The sequence below is a fragment of the Lepisma saccharinum genome, chromosome 11 (genome assembly GCF_977018435.1).
Source record: "Lepisma saccharinum chromosome 11, izLepSacc3.1, whole genome shotgun sequence".
Classification (NCBI taxonomy): domain Eukaryota; kingdom Metazoa; phylum Arthropoda; class Insecta; order Zygentoma; family Lepismatidae; genus Lepisma; species Lepisma saccharinum.
Genome location: NC_139239.1, coordinates 83,818,269 through 83,837,168, shown reverse-complemented (window position 1 = coordinate 83,837,168; position 18,900 = coordinate 83,818,269). Strand labels below are relative to the sequence as shown.

Below are 18,900 nucleotides of genomic sequence, written 5' to 3'. Positions count from 1 at the left end.
CTACCTCCCCACCCTTGTAGATTCAGGCAACATACATAATGCCTTGCAGAGAAGAGGATATTTTTAGGATCTAGGTATTCCATTTTGTACATATAACTTTACGTAGCATCAATGAGTTACTCACAAGGCTTGGTAATGGCTTACGAGTACAGACATTACAGTCGTTGGTTTTAAGTGTGTACAAATGGTAAAAGTACAGATTGAAATAAATCTACCAACGTTTTATTTCTCTCAAATACTTCACCCTAATAGTACATGCTGTTCAACAATGAGCACTAAACACCTGGATAGAAATAAATTAATCTCCTTTGATGTTGCGTGCGTGCACTGCCACCTGTTGAAAATTTTCAAAAGCTCGAAGAACACGCAACCCTCGCCACCTATCTTTCCCCTCGCATTGACCGCAGGAAATTGACAAAATGACCGACTCTCAATCAGAGCAGCGTGGGAGCCTGCCCTTGCTCGATAATTTGGAAATCACGGTGCGCGGTTTGCGCTTCGGAAAAAAATAGAAGGGGAAAAGTCACGCCAGGCAGCTACGACCTTGTCACGTGGCTTTTCTGTGCGGCGAAGGGGTTGCTGTCAGGACAATTATTAACCTTTGACAACCGCAGGTGATGCAGTTGCCAGGTGGGCGGATTACATTGTCTTCAATGTTTTCTTCTTTGCTTTTCACATCTCTCTTTTTAAACTGGCAGTAAAACCATAACAAATTGACTGTGAACTGGTTAGATTATGTCAAAATAAAGATTCTACATGACTTTCTCTTTAACAAGTTATTATTGAATGCAATTGTTGATTTGCTTAATGAGACTTTTCTTTGTTGTGTGGATTCATCACTGTTACTTTATATTAGGGATGGTTCCACATGAAAATTTTGGATAGCCGATATTTTTACATAACCGATATTAAATGGTAGAAGTTCCTAACTTTTGACTCACCCTGCAGACTAAATAACAAAACGCTGATCACGTAGTAGGTACCAAGTTGTTCGACAGAAGATAGGCCAAAAATAGTGCCTTTGACGTAAATGTCTTTGACAACGAAGGCTACTGTGCTGTTAGAAAGCTGTAATGAGCGATGAAGATCCTTCTACAGTAGAATCATTGGTTACTGTAGTCGTGATTCACCATGATGCACCCCTTGCTTTTCTCTCTAGTGTATGGTATTTAGCATTTCCTGCTAAGTCCAAACTTCTTACCTAGGCATCGGTGAGGAACTTCTTTAGTGCAAAGAAGGCGCAGAAGAAAACATGCAAGTGTAGTTTGAATGCTTAAAAAATTGGAACGGGATCATATCTTAACTACGCTTTATATATAATTTCTTGGAGTGGAAAATGTGAGTATTTCTAGTTGTATGCATTTTTGTAGTGTCGCATTACATACTACTGTTGGGATATAAACTCAGTCCTCTGAAGCAGTAACGAATAATATAATTTATTATTCTAATATTAAAAAATATGTGCTCTTAATTGCTGACTAGTTGTAGAAATACCAGATAGGTAAACCTGTACGCTATTATTCCTATATCTACTAATACCGATAGACTGACTACACATTATCCATTTCCTCCTCTAGATAATTTATTTAACAGATATGGTTCTCGTGCTTCCCAAGTTTCAATTGTCTTTTTTCACATTTGTATATCTTCCATGTCTACTAGAAACACGGGCCTCCCCGATGGCGTAGTGGTATCGTCGTCGCCTTGTAATCAAGGGATCCCAGGTTCGATACCCGGTGGAGGCACTCACATAGTGGTTCGGACCCACTTTAAACTAGGTCCAATCCCGATTAGCCTACCTGTGCATAAAGTGCACTTTCTCATTCTAGAAATGTTTCATTGCACTCACTAACCCTCATTATCGTGCCATTCATTCACCAATCTTACAATAATAATTTTAAAAGAAAATTTCGTTACCAAAATTACGATGTAATAATTAATTGATTGATTGATTTGTTGTTTTTAGTTCACTTTGTGCACAGTAAGACGACGTAATGATAATCGCACTTCACAAAGTAACAACAAAAGGTTGTATCATAACAAACGTGTGAGGCTATGGAATAACAACACGGTATCCGTTGATTGATTTGCTTTATTTTACTTTGCCTTTTGTGCCACTTTTGGCTAATTTGCGAAGATTTGGATCAGTTTTGACATGATTGATGAATGGACACTCACAAACATCCATGCCCAGGGCGGGATTCGAACCCGGGACCCCTGGCATCGCAGCGTGATGTGCTATTCACTTCGCCACGGGAGTCGGCACGGTAAACGTTGAATCCAGCATTTTCCTATGTACACTATGGATGCAATAGACAAAATGTAACGAATAAAATATTTTGCTTTAAAGATTCAGTGTGAATTTGCCGAGAACATATGTAGTACAATGATTAGGGTATTTATAAACAAGTGGAAAGACGGGTTGAAATTGAGAAATCACCCGTGCTACCCTGCCTTCGAAATCAACATATCCCAAACCCACCATTTTATTATTCAGAAGCCACTCAGCACAATTCCCTGTCCTCGATGAACACGCTATCTGATCGCCTTCATATTCTTGCGTTTCCAAGTGTTTAACAATGTTTCACGACTGTTGGAGCTTATAACCCCCCCTTGAACGCCGGGACCACCTCCGCGGTCATTTGTCATGCAAAACGCTACATCGACCACTCCATGACAAATGCTTTGCTTTCAATTAACTTCCCCCCCTTCCCACGCCCCGCGCCACCCCCTCTCTCTTTTACACTCGTACTGCGCACGCTCGCTCGTATGATCTTTCGCCGCCCCCTCCCAGAAGCGCACCAAGTTTTTCGAATCCCCGGATCTATTATTTGCGAGCACGCTCAATACAAATGGACTGTTTGCGATAGGAGGCGATTTGCAAACACAGTCGGCAACGAATTACCAAATGCTTTCACATATTTCCATTCCAATGTATTGAAACGTGAACTGCCTGCTTCGAGCCTTCTTTCTTTTCCGTACGGAAGGAACAGGGGACATAATGTATTCCTATGATGCAATAATTGGCGTCCATTGTTGTTTGCGCGGTTGACTTCAAGGACAGGAGACTTTATCGAGTAAACGTTGCTGTTTTATGACGCTGAAGCACCGGGTGCGAGTCATAATGTAGGAAACTTGGGTAGACGCATTGAAAAAACTGCTAACTTATCTATTTTTTTCTTAATTTCTATTCCTTTTCCGCTTTTCAATCTTCCCTTTTCTAGATTTCCGTTTTTCTTCGTATGTCTTAGAATATATTCTTGTCGCACTCTCTCCTCCAATTTATTCGCTATTCTGAATTACACAACTCAGGAACTATGTAAATTCCGGTGAAAACTTACCATATCAGGAACTGGTCTTTACCTGTTGGATATTTCATTGAAATGGAAGTCCTACTAATTGCCTTGGGTGAGGATGAATTGGCGTTCGAAATAGATAACATTACGCATACCTGTGTAACTGCTAACCTAACCTACAAGCAAAAGATCTGAAATATACTCAAAATATTAGACGAAAGAGAAAACTCCACGTAAAGCACAGTACTTTTTCTACAAATGGATACACACACAGTATTTCAGGGTAACGTGCAGTAACGATACGAACCTCTCAAAACCGCTCTTCCCTTCCGAAGCAGCGGTTCCTGAGTTGGGAGCATTTTGCTTCCACCATTCCACCTGAAATCAGTTCCTGAATTGGGAACTTTCGTCATACAGTAGTTCCTGAGTTAGGACATCACCTCTCCTCTGAGCTTCTTTTCTTTTAATTTGTTCTTTCCTCCTTTCTTTTGTTTTTATTTCTGTTTTTTAAATCTATTTCTCTCTCTCTATGATTCTTTTATTTGAGCAGCAGCAGACTAAGACCGTGAACTTGGAGTTATTAATATAGTTCTAGTAGGTATTGCAGGCATAAACTTATTAACAACGATAACTTGTAATGAGCGTAGGATCTACATTTTAAACGTCCGGATGATGTTTCCTAGAACGTTGAAACAAAAAGTAAACAATAAAGTTCTCCCCTGTGAATTGCACACCCGTCTCATAAAGGTAGCGTTCCACACAAGCTTGAATGGTGTCATAGTGGATGTGATGTAATCAGCACCACGCTCTCTGGCCTTCTTTTAGTCAGCAGGGATACTGACTAAGTCACGGAGCCGGTCGTGCAGGAACATTAACTTCAAAATGGAATCCGTTCAATCGAACCCAGGTCTCCGCATTGTAGTCAGACGTTTTGTCGACTGGACCACCGCAGCTCTTTGCTGGAAAATGACCACTTGTAATACTACTGAATGTATTTTTGGTCTTCCTAGAGCCAACTGAGGTTCCTAAAATAAGTTTCTTCAAAGAGGAGTTACGTCCAAATTGTAAACTTTGTGATTTTAAATTCTAAATAGCCGACTTCCGCGGTGGAGTGGTTAGCGCAGCGCGCTACGACGCCAGGGGTCTTGAGTTCGAATACCGGCATGGACATGGCTGTTTGTGAGTGTCCATTCATCAATTTCATCATATCATCACTCTGGCAGAAAGCATAAACCAAACTAAAAATAATTCTTGGTTTGGTTTGATTTGGTGTTTTAAGTCCACTTTATGCGCAGTAAGGCTAATCGGGACTGAACCTACAGTTTTAAAGTGGAATCCGAACCACTTGTGGCTCCACCGGGTATCGAACCCGGGACCCCTTGATTACAAGGCAATGACGCTACCACTGCGCCATGGGGGAGGCCCTAAAAATAATTCTTCATATAATATTTGCGGATTAAAATGGAGAATAGGAATATTAATTTTATTGGATCCCACTTTAAACTGTAGGTCCAGTTCTGATTAGCCTTAGTGTGTATAAAGTGGACTTAAATCACCAACTCAATCAATCAATATTAATGTTCTTAATATATTACTATTCATTAATTGCGTAAGTTTATAATACATCTAATTAATAAAGTTCAACAAGAATGTAACATTTCAGAACCATAATTGTTATGTACTGGATTAACTGTGAACGTTTGAAAAAGATGATAGCAGTGATGTAAACGTTTAATATTTTCTCTTATTTTATGTTACAATGATCCTTGCAACAAAGTGAACGTACCCATGCATGCCCATAGACGACTTTCATTTCTACGGTATTGATCTACGTTAGAAGTGTCGTCCGTAATGCGTGTTTACCAATCGCAAACGCGTCAGCAATTTCTGAACACACCTTTTGGCACTTTCTCTTCCACACTCTCCCGTCGCAACTTTCTGTTGACTTAAAATGGGTAAACATGCTCTGACTTTGTCCGGTGCAAGAGCAAGGGGGAACTCGGCGAACAAACAGGCAGGCTGTAGATTCTGGGAGATAGCATGGGAATCTGTCATGGCAAGTTTGCTAATATGAGGTACATCATTGCTTCTAAATACAGTGCAACGTCACACTTCTTCACTTGCTCACCTCAATAATGCAAGGCATGCAAGAAATCGAAAAGAAAGCACTCTGTTTCATATACACACCACACATGGAAGAAAGTGTTTCTCTGTACGTAAATAGTTAATTTAAAGTAATTTAAGTTGTGAGATGGTCGCAGGTGATAGGCCCTTCGAAGTCACTAGCTTAGGACCGCCTTCCCATTCACTGTACGAAATAGCGACTCTGTTGATGTGAGATTTGTGCTACAAAATTTCTAGAGCACCACCAAAGTTCACATCACTAAATGTGCAGAGTTCACATCACTTACTGTACAGAGTTCACATCACTTACTGTACAGAGTTCACATCACTAAATGTGCAGAGCTCACATCACTAAATGTGCAGAGCTCACATCACTAAATGTACAGAGTTCACATCACTTACTTACAGAGTTTACATCACTTACTGTACAGAGTTCACATCACTAAATGTGCAGAGTTCACATCACTAAATGTACAGAGTTTACATGACGTAATGTACAAAGTTAACATCACTTACTGCACAGAATTCATATCACTAAATGTGCAGAGTCCATATAATCTAAACGGGAACAACTTGAAGCCAGCAATTAAATGTAGGCATTGAACCTTACATTAAATGGTTAATATCGCATTTTATAACCAATTATTTGCTAGAAATATATTCAATTCAGAACATATAAACTGATATATCAATGCTACAAACACATTGATACACTGTAAACTGTTATAATGCATCGTTACCCACTCAAATTTAAAAAGACAGTCCTAGACCTACTGCGTACATGGACGATATCTACTATCAGATTTTAGCCAACAAATTGACTCGTCTTGTCCCGTCGTGTCGTACCACGCCATGTTGCGTCGCGTCGCATCGTGTCGCATCCGGTGTGCGGCTCGCCTGAGACTTCTTAATAACATCTTCAACTGCAAACTGTTCATCGTCCTCTCATTTTCTACTGATCTGGTTCAATTAAAAGTTGAATTTACTCTGTCCGTTTCAGGATCGTGAGGAACAAGGCAGCCGAGAAGGCGAAGCACGTCCACCACCAACAGCAGAGCGTGGCCAACCCCGTCTCGCAGACGACGTCGGTCATCACCCACGCCCCCGCGGCGCCGCAGTCGCACGAGTCGCCGCTGCAGCGCCCCGGATCCTACAGCATCAACGGCATTCTGGGAATCCCTCAGGCAGACCCCAACGGGAACATCAAGAGGAAGCGAGACGATGGAGGTAAGAGGAGAAAGAATTAAGATGAAATATGCGTTAATGTACTCATGTTATTTTTCTTCTTTTTTTTTTAAAGAATGTTTCACAGTATAAAATTATTACAGCAGTTGCACTACTTCGACTTAAAAATCACCCAAGATATAAACAGATTACAATACAAAACAAATATTCTGTTCACTTGAAGAATGTAATTATTCTAGTTCTGTGCCCGGGTCATAGCCTCTGACTTTACGACGAGGGGAGGGGGTGTACTTCGTGTCCCCCAAATTTCTCCAGAGAGGATATATTCATGTGTGTGTGTGTTAAGCGCACATTGTTTTTCAACTTGAATTTACCGTAAAACATTAACACTTCTCGAAAAACCTGAGGAGAAGCCCTTGAAAAGATGACTTAAGCAATTATGTTTGGATAAAGGAAGAAAATTTAGTAAAAATCTGTAACACGGCGTTTTGATTGCATATGACGGTAATATTAAAATAAGCATGGGTTGAAATATATCATATGAGCGGGATACTTCTTGCATTCAGCAAAAGTTCTACCGCGCTTGCGTTGCTGCGTCATTTAGTCTGAGTGAGGATCTGCATCCGTTATTTTGATTAGAATTTTCTTTGCAGGGAATTCAATTTTCGTTCGACATTTCTAGAACACACTCCAATTTCCCCCTCTCTATTTATTTTCCTGTTCCATCCCTCTCACCTTCTCCCTCTCCCCCTCCTCCTAACTTTCTTCCTCTGTGTCACTGTTTTCCTTAAATCTCTCTCTCTCTCTCTCTCCTAACACACACACACAAATATAGTATATCCAGTATGTGTATATATATATATATATATATATATATATATATATATATATATATATATATATATCTTCCATCTTGCCCTTTCTCTGCTTATCACCTACACCTGTAACCTATTTTTTATATAATACTTTTGACCAGAAATAAATAAGTGTCGTTTATAAAACTCTACTTAATTCTTCTGCAGTGTCCTTGCTTGAGTGAATGTCTGAAACACATCCACTACATTTCTCGACCATTCATCCAAGAAATCCTGATTAACAGTAAAGAGAAAACTAAAAACCTCAGACTATTCCTTTCCTCCTATCGCAGGATTATCTTCGTCACAGAATTTTTTGTCGAGTCCTTTTTGGGAAAACCACAGCGAATCCTGACAAGCTGATTTGCTTCAGAGATGCTTGATTGATTTCACTCATTTTCACTTCCGTTTGAGAGTCGTCGCCTTTTACGTGTAGGTGGGCTCAGGATAGAGGGGAGTGGGGGGGGGAGATGTAGTGGAAGGAAAAAACCTGCTTTCACATTGTGATTAATTGGCTTAGTGGTTTTGTCTTGGTCGATTCCTTTCACAAAGCATCTTGGCAAAATACAAAATGCTTCTGAATAAATCTACATATGAGGCACAACTTATGTGATAGTCATCACATCTCTTTGGATGTTACCTCGGCTAAAATTGAAAATTCTACGAGGCACAGAGGTGAACCATAGTTCCTGCATTAACTTGTGGATATTTGTTTTATTTTCATTTACTACATTATCGTGGCCATCCTTATCTCTTGGTACCTCAAACTAAAAAAGCAAAAGTCATGAAAGCCAATTTTTAAGCATGGTCTTTGCAGATCAATAATCAGTTTGTAACATAATTGCTGGAACACGTTAAATAATAATTATATCTCTGACGTAAATTTAATTTTAATCCTAATTCTAATGCACATAAAACTATTCTCAAACGCGGAACATCCAATATATCACGAGTTTGAAAGAGTAGAAGCATATGTAAGTACAAAGTACTCTTATATTTTTTAGTTAAAGCTTGAAAGAAACATTGAAACAGTTATATTTAATACATATTTCGTGTCTTCTCATTCAAAACCATATTCAAAATAATTGTAAATACTTCATTCTTTGACAAAACTACCTCTCTGTATTGCCATTTAGAGGCACACTTTATTTTCTATTCACTTATTGACTTATTAAACGTTGAGTGTATATACTGTATTTTCTCCATATTAGGTCCTATTTGATATTTAAGTTCACTTTTTGCACAGATAAGCTAAAAGGGGATTCGAAACAATATGTGCCTCTACCGTGTATCGAACCCGGGATCCTTTGGTTACAAGGCGACGATGTTACATTGAAGAGGCTCTTGTCCATATTATACGTATATACATACATAGTTTAAAGGAGATATACATTCTTGTTGCGCTTAAACGAGTTTAACCATATGTTGGGGAAAATAACTTCAAAAAATGTCGAATTGAGGTATTTTTGTACTTCTCAGCGCTAGAATCATTGCAAAGTCGGTGGATAGAAGCGAGGCGTCGTTGTTGCTAATGGCAAGTTAGGTGACCTGTATTTACCCAATCATGCTTCTCTTAGTTCGACATAGATGCAGAACGTTTTTGTCTCATCATGTCTGCATGCTCAAACTTGTAAACTTAACAATTCTGTTTTATTATCATAATTTGCCTTATTTCCATCGTCAAAGGCATATGATGATGTACATTAGCAAATGTATTCATAAAGTTGGCTTAAAATATACTTTGGCATATCCAGTTCATTGTAAATGAGGTTTCACTGTAGCATCATGCAACGTTAAAGTGCCCATCGACTCCAACCTGAAATGACTGCTTCACTGCATACATCTTGTACTGGAAAATTTAATGCTTACATTACCCCTTGTTTTCCTATAGCCCTGTTCACATGGAGAAGATATCCGAGAATAACATGCAGTTCCAATTCCTCGACCAGATTGCGCTTCTCCATTACCCCTCCGACTGGGAGGTCGTCACCAATCGCTCGTACCCAATTTTCTGCTTTTCCAACTGATCCTCTAATTACAGCTTAGTTTGTTCCAGTAATGAACCGTGATTGCTCCCTGGCTGCGGAATATCTCGAGGCGCCGAGCAAGGAAAATCGAGCAGCTTAGAGAAGTACAAAACGGTCGATGCAGCGTAACAGCCCTCGCGTGGCCAGCTCTTTAACTCGCTGAAGGTTCAGAGAGCAAAGGAGCTGGGGGGAAGGGGGTTCCTCTGCCTACGAGAGATTCCATTGTCAGCTGTTTTTGCACAGCACCACGCTAATGGATGCATATTTGAATACGAGGAAAAGTTTATCATTCACAATCCGATCATGTGAAGTTCAATGTGCCTGATAATGCATGAAATAAAGAGTAATCACAAACGCTCAAGATACAAAATCAGGAGCACCGATTCTGATTGGAAAACTACCATGATGCGCCTATTATTGCTTTTTTTTATGAAAAAGTGTTATTCCATAGTGCGCATCGAAACCAGAGGATTAATTATTCTTTTGTTATTGTTCACTCTGTTAAGCCGCGGTAGCTCAGTCGTTAGGGCGTCTGACTACCATGCGAGAGACCCTGGTTCGATCCCTTGCGCCCACCCAGCGTCGTATAAAGTGAGGGTGAAGGCAGCCAGAGGCGTGGTGCTGATCACATCATCCACAGCTCGGCCGACATCAAGAAGATGTAGGTTCAGTCCCGGTTAGCCTTACTGTGCACAAGTGGACTTAAAACACCAAATCAAATAAAATCAAATGAAATTATAGAAAACTGGATTGTGAAAAAGATGTAAACTTAAGAATTTTCATTATTTGGAATCTGAATTCAGAGAACTAGGTGTCAATTGATCTGAGTCAGATATTTTGTTGCGAAATTGCCAAGACCTGGCTACGGACTCCCACATACCTCAGCAAGGGTGGTTTTCATCCAATCAGTTACGGGATGACGTGTGGTCAGCATGACGAAGTTCCAGTCGTTGTTGTAGGTTTCCATAGCCAGGGTTACGCTACAAATTCGTAGCTCGCCAATATCCTCACGATAGTAGGTGGCCACCGCTCCAATACGCTTGCCGAAATCTCAGAAAAGTTGTTACACTCCCCCCCCCCGCCACCACCCACTACACACACCCCGGAAACTCAAGCCAGCGTTCGACGTCCCGTATCCCGAGCTCAAAGCCTGGCACCTGTGATGACGGAAAGATTTAATAATATGATATTATAATTTAACGATCATAATAATCTCACAAAAAAATAGTCTTCAGATACAGAGACTGACACTTATTAAGTGTGCGTGTGTGTGAGTGTGCGTACTTGAAGTTTTTAATAATTGTATCATTTGGTTTTTCATGTTATGGTGTTTATACCTACAGGTTAACTGTGATGATCCTGAATGAAAGAAGGATCACCAATAACTCTCTCTAGCATTTACAGTCTTTGCTCGCTCCTTATTGGTCGCTGATCTGCAGAGGGCAGTGAAGTTCTCATGATGAGGGAAATGTCGTAGCACATACGATATTCGTCAGTTACCAAATTATCCAAATATATAATCGCCCTCGAATTAATGAGCAACAATGCAAGTGTTCCGACCTCGCGCGTCTTTCCATCTGCAGTCGAAACGAAGCGTTATATTGGGAGCCCGAGGCAGCAACCAGTGGCGCTGACGGGCGATGCAAAAACTTGATGTTTTTATCTGTCGCGGGGAGAGCGGAGAATGTAGATGGGGCGTATTATGGATCTGGTGGAAGGGGACTCGCTTTGCGACGAGCGTGGGGGGCTGAGTGTGTGCCCAGTGGGAGTATCGCGTTGCCCCTGTCTACAAACATATGGGAAGACACAGTTGGAACACAGATACACATAGCGATAGGATCTAAAGTGCCGACTAATTAGAGATGAAAGACCCCCGGGGGGGGGGGGGGAGTGCATGCATAGGCTCCCCCTTCTATTACCCTTTTCTTTTCGGTGCATCAGCTGGAATGACGTAGTCGCCTGTCATTTCTATTCATTACGCCGGGACTGAAAACATTAGTTGACAAATATCCTCATTTGTTAATAACTGGTGGTTTTTCTCCTCTCTCTTTGCAAGACAGCATATTCATATTCAAACATAATAAAATCCTTAGTGTTATTGTTATTGTATTTATGAAAGTAAATATTTATCTGCTAAGTGAATAATAGTACCTGCACAACAGAAATTCAATGTAGACGGTCGTATTGCTCAACTGAAACTGAAACCTATCAACGTACACTAAATAGTAAAGTCTTAAAAATGAAAATTACTGTTGTAATGACATGCATTCCATATTTGTAAAATTATTCAATTTTACCCTGCTCCTGTAATTAATTTACCGCATATAGTATATTTAAGTCGTCAGTGATGTGGCTTTCTGCTCTCTTCTGTATATGCATATGCTGAAACTTATAAAGCATAAATATAAAGACGTCCTTAATAGATCTGTTCCACTCCTCTTGGCGTTAAAAGAAGATTCAAAATGGAATCTGAAATTGACTTCTTAGATTCAAATTCATGCCGGTTCCACCATCTTGTTTGGATCCGGAAATAAGAATGCACACATGACGTATTTACAATTTCACTTCGGGTGAGGGTTCAAGTGTTTTCCGGTGATAACTGCATTTTTCCGTCTGGAAACCACTCGCTTCTGTTGCAGTCGTACCTGTCAATAATCATATAATAGGACTAGAGTTTTACAAAATAGAGGAACTAAAGCCAGGAGGTGATAATAAATATAACCATTTCTGGATGGTCCGATTTTGTTTGTGAACGTAATTGTCATTATGGCATACAATGAGCATAATTTCATGTCTGAATGCTAAAGTACTTTTGTACTACTATCTACGTACTTGATTTTAAGTTGAACCGTTCGGGTATTTTGTTACTTCTCGTGTTTGCAGACACAACCAGCTCTCCATGGGAATATATTTCCGTCGTTCAGATTTTTTGATCTCATGATCTTCGCTCTTGCATTGAATCTTCAAATTAAACGATTTCAGCTGGATTCATTATTTCATTGGGAATAGAAGCGCAAAAGAGGCTGTTTTACAAAAATTACCGCAAAGTTCAAGTGCTGAAATACAAAAACGGTTGTTATGGGGAGTTCATTACTTTCAAAGAATGGTATTTACACGATTAAACGTCCGTATCACCTACATATATAAACCTGCCATAAGTGTTGGACGTGTTGGACACTAGACATTACCAAAATGTAATTTTGGCCTTTTGGTGTGCATTTCATTTACATCCGTAGGTCTTCAAAAGCGTTCCAGTAAATATTCGACATCTCATTGATTTCCATATCACATTGGGAATAGATTCGTTTCAAAATCTTGAGCGTATCGACTGATCACGCCTGTCTATCAATGTATCCAGATCGAGAAGTTATGTATCTTGCTATCAGGTTGTTGTAGAAAGTTTTCATGTGAAGAACGACTGTTGTCTTTGAAGGTCAAGATTAAAAGACAACTTATGTATCGATATCTGTTGTTGTTTTTTTTTCACGTATAAAGATATAATTTTTACAAACTATATTTGCAATTGTTAATTGTCAGAGTACTGTTAGCTATTGATATAAATAACTACAAGACAACTCGAACGGTACTTCAGGATTACAGTTAAAGATCGACTACCCTCAAAATCACACGCGTGATACTGTTTCTTTTTAAGCGTACTACTTTGAAACTAACGAACCTATCTCTCTTCATCATCCTCTCTCTCTCTCTCTCTCTCTCTCTCGTAGCAAGCAAGGAGTCGACTTTTAGAAATCTCCGATGCCTCTCGAACAGAGGAAGTGGATTCGGGGAATTGTTTCGAGGAGACAATGAATGATCCACACCAAAGTTCTATGTTTCGTTCTGCACCAATTTAAGCTTCCTTCGTCGCGCACCCATCCCTCGCTCCGTTGCTAGGAGAGGGGAAAGAGAGAGGAACTCCATGGCAACCTCACCAACTCTCGGTTCTGCCTTTTAGCCTCCCCTGAGTCCGCGAGTCACAAACGAGCGATTTTCTAAAGTCGCCGTCAACAGGAGGCGAAATGGGAGACTGCAGAAGGTGCTCTCGCAGGACGTCTTATCTAGCGGCGCGACACAAGGGCCATTTTCCTACTTCGCCACCGTGGATTACTCGCCCTTGAGGTACCCAATGTTGTGGTTCATTTTCGTGGCGCTCCAGGAGGAGGAAGTTATCGTGTATGAGCCCTTTTTCTTCCTCCTCTTCTTGAAGGCGTCCCCCATCACTTCCGATGCCGAGTTCTCCACAAGTGTGGATCGCAGAGAGACGCGAGGAAGGAGACAAAGTAAAGTTGAGCGGCGGATTTGAAGTGTAAAAGGCAGCTTTTCTCCAACAATCTACGCTTTCGCACGCTCTGCCCGCTCGTTCTCTTGAACTGCGAGACCACGTGCACGAACAAATCTTTAAAAATGACTTTGGCAAAGTTTCTGAAACCAGTTCCTTTCCTTGTTGCGAGGACGAATATTTTTCTATTCCACAAGTGACAAAAGGATACTCGTGGCGGAAATTTCAAAATTGGCGCATTCAGACGAGAAACCTTAATTTCAAAATGCGTAGTTTGCGTGTTTGTAAAAAGTATATGCAGCAAAGTTTATTCTATATAATACAGTTCAAGTCAAGATTTTACATTCTGAAGTACAGATAAATCAATGAACTCCCACCGAGAGGCACCGGCGTACGCATACATTATTTTCAGACGGGCTGCGTTACACACAATAAAATACTATAACGTAATTACAATTTTTATTGTAGGAACTGGCCCTTACGAACTGTCGCGCCACGGGTTATAAATTACTACTTTTAACCTTTCGATTTGAAAGTTGTTCAATGACAGAAATGTTATTCAGGGCTCATTTTATAGAGGGTTTGCAATTAGCGCTATGTTTTTCCAAAGTTATTAACTGCTATCGTTTGAAATTTCGGAGATGGCTGCAACCTCATTAGCTCCACCCCCCGTGTACGCCAGTTCTTACTCTAAGCTACGTATTCCTGACATTTCAACATGAACGTCGCTCTAGCTGTTCTTGGTTCAATGTTGAATCGCAAATGGAACAATATATGATTTCCCCTCCCAGTTAATGTTTTCGGAACTCTTCTGTCAAAATGTCACGTTTCCCGCCCTAGTAGTTTCTGAAGCCTCGGTAGTGGATGGGTGAAAAAGACCGCAATACATGATCATTTTTATGTGTGAAATATACCCAATCCATGGACGTCCTAAAAGGGTGCTGAGAAGATGAATTTCTGACATACATTTTAAATTAAATCACAGTAATTTTCGTTATTATAATATACTGATTTTACAAGTGAGAGTTACACGGATTGGTGTTTGATTGGTGAAGGGAGAATGTATTGATTAGCCTCATTGGAAAAATGCCTTGGTTTTCCATCCATGACCCCAAGTAATTATTTTGTTTATTATCATTTACATGATATTGCCTACCATTTTTCAACACCATCTCGATTTCTTTTCTTTTCGCAGATCGTGTCTTTCCTGTTTATTTCCTCTTCTTATTCCTTATCAAGAGATCAAACGTTTCCTAATTTTAAAATGTGGAACGGTAGACCAATATCAAGCTCATCTTACTTAACATTCGTTCCAGAATTAGAACACTTGAACACACAATTACGATTGTTTTTTATGTAAGAACCAACGATACATTTCGAACTGAACGCCGGCCAACCAGGGATAAAAGAGTAATCAAACGATTCTCCCTTCCATGCCACACTTCATACATTCTGAATGAGTCTCGGCCGGCATTTTGATTTATGGAATTAATTTCTGTCGCGGAAGACCCGCCCGGGCCGCGTGACCTTCAATTCCTCCCTGCCCCTCGTGAGCCGCGGGTCATTTTCCCTGCGTCTAAAGTTTCTAATTTGCAGCGACGCCGCCAGCGCTTGTGATCCGCTCGTTTTGACACCCGACGTTGAAGACGAGGAACTTGATACCTGCGTTCGGTTTCCACCGCGTATGTGGCATCCTGGTAAATGTCATAATACTAACATCGTTAAGAATCATTCAGATGTGTGACCATCCTCGTTCACTCTTATGCATGTCCCTTCATGTTCTCTTTATTTGCTTTGAGAAAACTGATACAGCAGGAACAACAAAAATATGAGTGATCATTTGGACCTTACGTTTCCATCATTTGTCCCTATTCTGTTTTATTTATTTATTTATTTATCGATGTTCACTTATTTTATCTGCTCTGCAGTTCAGTTCAAGCAATGGACATTTGATACACAGCCCATACTTTTGTCTTACTCAAATTTCTACCAGCGGTGGCTGGCGACTCTGAATTAGGTGAAGGGCTGGTAGAAAGAAAATATGGTAACAGAAAATTAGACCAATAATCACACATATTTATTAGAAACTCCATTTTCTAATAAGTATGTGCAACTATTCATCTAATTTCCTACTTTCTAGACTTTCTTTCATTTCTTCACGTTAAGTCCAATTACGCATGATGGAAAATGACTATTGCTCATTGATTCAGATTTCATTGTCGGTTCTGCTTATGGTAATAATGATGTTTTTACCAAATCACTTTCCTTTGCTAAGCTAACCCTAGCATCTTGTGAAAGAGAATATTTTATATGATCTGTTTCTGATGATGAATGCTTAAAGTGAACGAATCAGTCTGTTTGAAGTGGGATTTCAGACAACAATCGCAAGACGTAAAACTTCAGTCTCTTTTAGAAGTAAAAACCCAAAATTTTGTTTTAGCTGTTACGCTGAGTGAAGAAAAGGACACAGAAAATTGCATTTACAGGTTAATAAATGAAAAGTGGAAAATCCTTTTATAGTTCAGTACTACATTTTTTGTCTCCATTTTAAAGATCGCTTCTCTAATGTTACTTCTGAAAAGCATTTGCTAACTATAGTCGTCGGGTAAATAAGTATTGAAATTTACGAAAATTTACCAGAATAATCCTTTAACGTATAAGTTGTATCAACTGTAATGTTCATTACTTTATAAGGTAAAATATGATTTATAAAAACAGCGATTGTAATTTTTATTGATTTTTCTATCTAAAGATTATTGCAGTTCTGTAATTTCGTTCCTTAGTTGTAATTTGCGCGTGCGTCAATCTTCCCTGGCAATATTGGCATCCCCGTGCGTTCCAGAGAGCGCTGTGCGTTTATCTTCAACTTTATGTCTGGTCATCAACATCAAATGCCCTGTCATCTGGGGAGCCTCCCCCTCCGAGCAACACCCCCTCCCCCGGCCACTCCACCCTTCACATTCACCACGACGGGCAGCGAGTGATCCCGAGGGTATGGCAGGAGTTAGGGAGCTTCGCACGCTCATATAGTGCTCTAGACAAAGCGGCTCCCCATAACATACCTAATGCTCTCCCCCTTCCACCGTTCCCGCGCCTCTACTCACCAAAACCAGGACCAATCCTGGCCTGATTGGTCGCATGATGAAGACATCAACCAGTGGCGCAGCGGGGAGGAACCAGGGGTGACCAAAAGTTAGTGTTTTGCAGTGAACAAGCGCCATTTTACTCTTCACGCCGAGTTGACAGCAATTCAACTGGATCGCCCGTTTGTTCCGAGGTAAAAATGATCCCTAATTTCCAGCGCGGGCTGCCACTACTTCAAATGCGCCGCTTTCACCGCGGGAATGAGAAACAAATGCAGAGTATGCAGTAGTACAAAGTATCCGAGAAACAGCATTACCAAAGCAAGTCAATCGATGTTCTAAACTTGTGTTCTGCCTATTTGACATTTATGACAATTTGCCATCTGATTCATTTCCAGTTGTTATAAAAGATTTCTAAATTTGATCACTGTCCTCATGCAGTGTTTAAAATAACACATATTTATCACCAAAAAGTAATTTATGATTATCTTGATTATTATACTATCAAAAGCAGGCATTTTATTTTGCCGCAACGTAAGAAAGGTGGGTTGTTATGACCATATATCTTATTAAGGATTACACGTATTTTTATATCTACGCCCTTATTTCCTTCAGTTTTCTCCATTTTCTTTGTCCTACCTATCATCATCATCATCTTTCTGTCATTTATTTCGATCCGCTAACTCCATTTATATTTTCGTTTTTTTGTAATTTGTTCTATTCTTTTCATCTATTCTATTCTTTCCCGGCCAAGTATCACAACATGGTGATATATTAACAATCATTATTAAACAAATAAATAATTAACTTTGTGTTGCCGATTCATAGGCCCGTATCCAAGTTTTACATGTTTCAATTTGATTTTCGACGTATTTCCGTTGTCTTTCGTAACAAACAAGCAAGGCGATGCATTTAGCAAAGGTAAATTGTCAATTTCCGATTTTCCAAATTCATCGTTATTGTTGCCGTCATTAAAAATACCTTAGTCGTCAGCCGAGAGCAACAAAGAAACGTAAAAATATCTTTCGAAACTTCATTGTTAGATATAACCCCTGCAAGTACGTGAACCGCGCACAACTTTGCTGTCTTTTGGGTCACATACACGCTAGGAAAAACATGACGGAAGGCGAGGTGCTTCGTGCTTCCTTGGAATTCCACATCGATCTAACAACTAAAGAGTCGCTCGGGCAGAGGGGGAGAAGGTGGGTGTGCAGGAAGTATTTCTTCTGAATGAAACTTTTATTATCAACCAAAGAGTCACACAAATGTTATTGTGAGACTTATCTTATTGAAGGCGAGTTAGAAATGTAACGTTGAATTTTGTGTGTGTGTGTGTGTGTTCCTAGTAGATACGCAAGTAGAGCAGCGGCTTTTGATTGATTGATTTGGTTTATTTTACTTCGCTTTTCTGCAACTTTTGGCTAATCGCGAAGGTGATGATGAGTGATGATATGATGAAATTGGTGAAGGGACACTCACAGAGATCACGGCCGGGATTCGAACCCGGAATTTCTGGTGTAGTAGCGCGCTGTGCTGACCACTTTGCCACGGAGGTCGCACAGCAGCTCTAGATTCCATTTAACATTTGAAATCATCAATCATTCGCACTTTATTACGACGCTGACCGATTTCCAGTCTACGAGTCACAGTGTTTTAAGTGTTTCAGGCTACTTACTACTGCTACGTTAACTGTAAATATAGGAGTGAATGTTGATGATTAAGTGCATGGAGTATAAATTGCAATAATCCTTGCGCTATCCAAGATTCGAACTTAAAACCCCTTGATTTCGAATCCGCTTTGCCTGATAATTGTTTGCATGTAAAATTTATCGATAATCTCCGATACCCTATCTGTTACGACAATAATTTTATATTAAGAAGAATCCTGTTCTGAAACCTGAGTTGCACTTATTTGGCACAAACAACAGTTTCATCAGATTATATACCTTGTTTTGGAATCCTTACAATCAGACATCAGTAAAAATTAGAGTGCACATAGACACACACACACACAGACAGACTAGAAAATGGTACATTTCCTCCGAAAAGTGA

General features: G+C 40.0%; 1 protein-coding gene across 9 annotated transcripts in view; it reads left to right on the top strand.

The window, feature by feature from the left end:
- Positions 1-18,900, top strand: part of LOC145994950 (paired box protein Pax-5-like) — a 288,640-nt gene that overhangs the window by 233,747 nt on the left and 35,993 nt on the right. For all 9 annotated transcript variants that reach the window (XM_083131471.1, XM_083131468.1, XM_083131476.1 and 6 more), the window contains one exon: positions 6,421-6,647. In XM_083131471.1, coding sequence (XP_082987597.1) covers positions 6,421-6,647 — 227 coding nt within the window. The remainder of the gene's footprint in view (positions 1-6,420; positions 6,648-18,900) is intronic.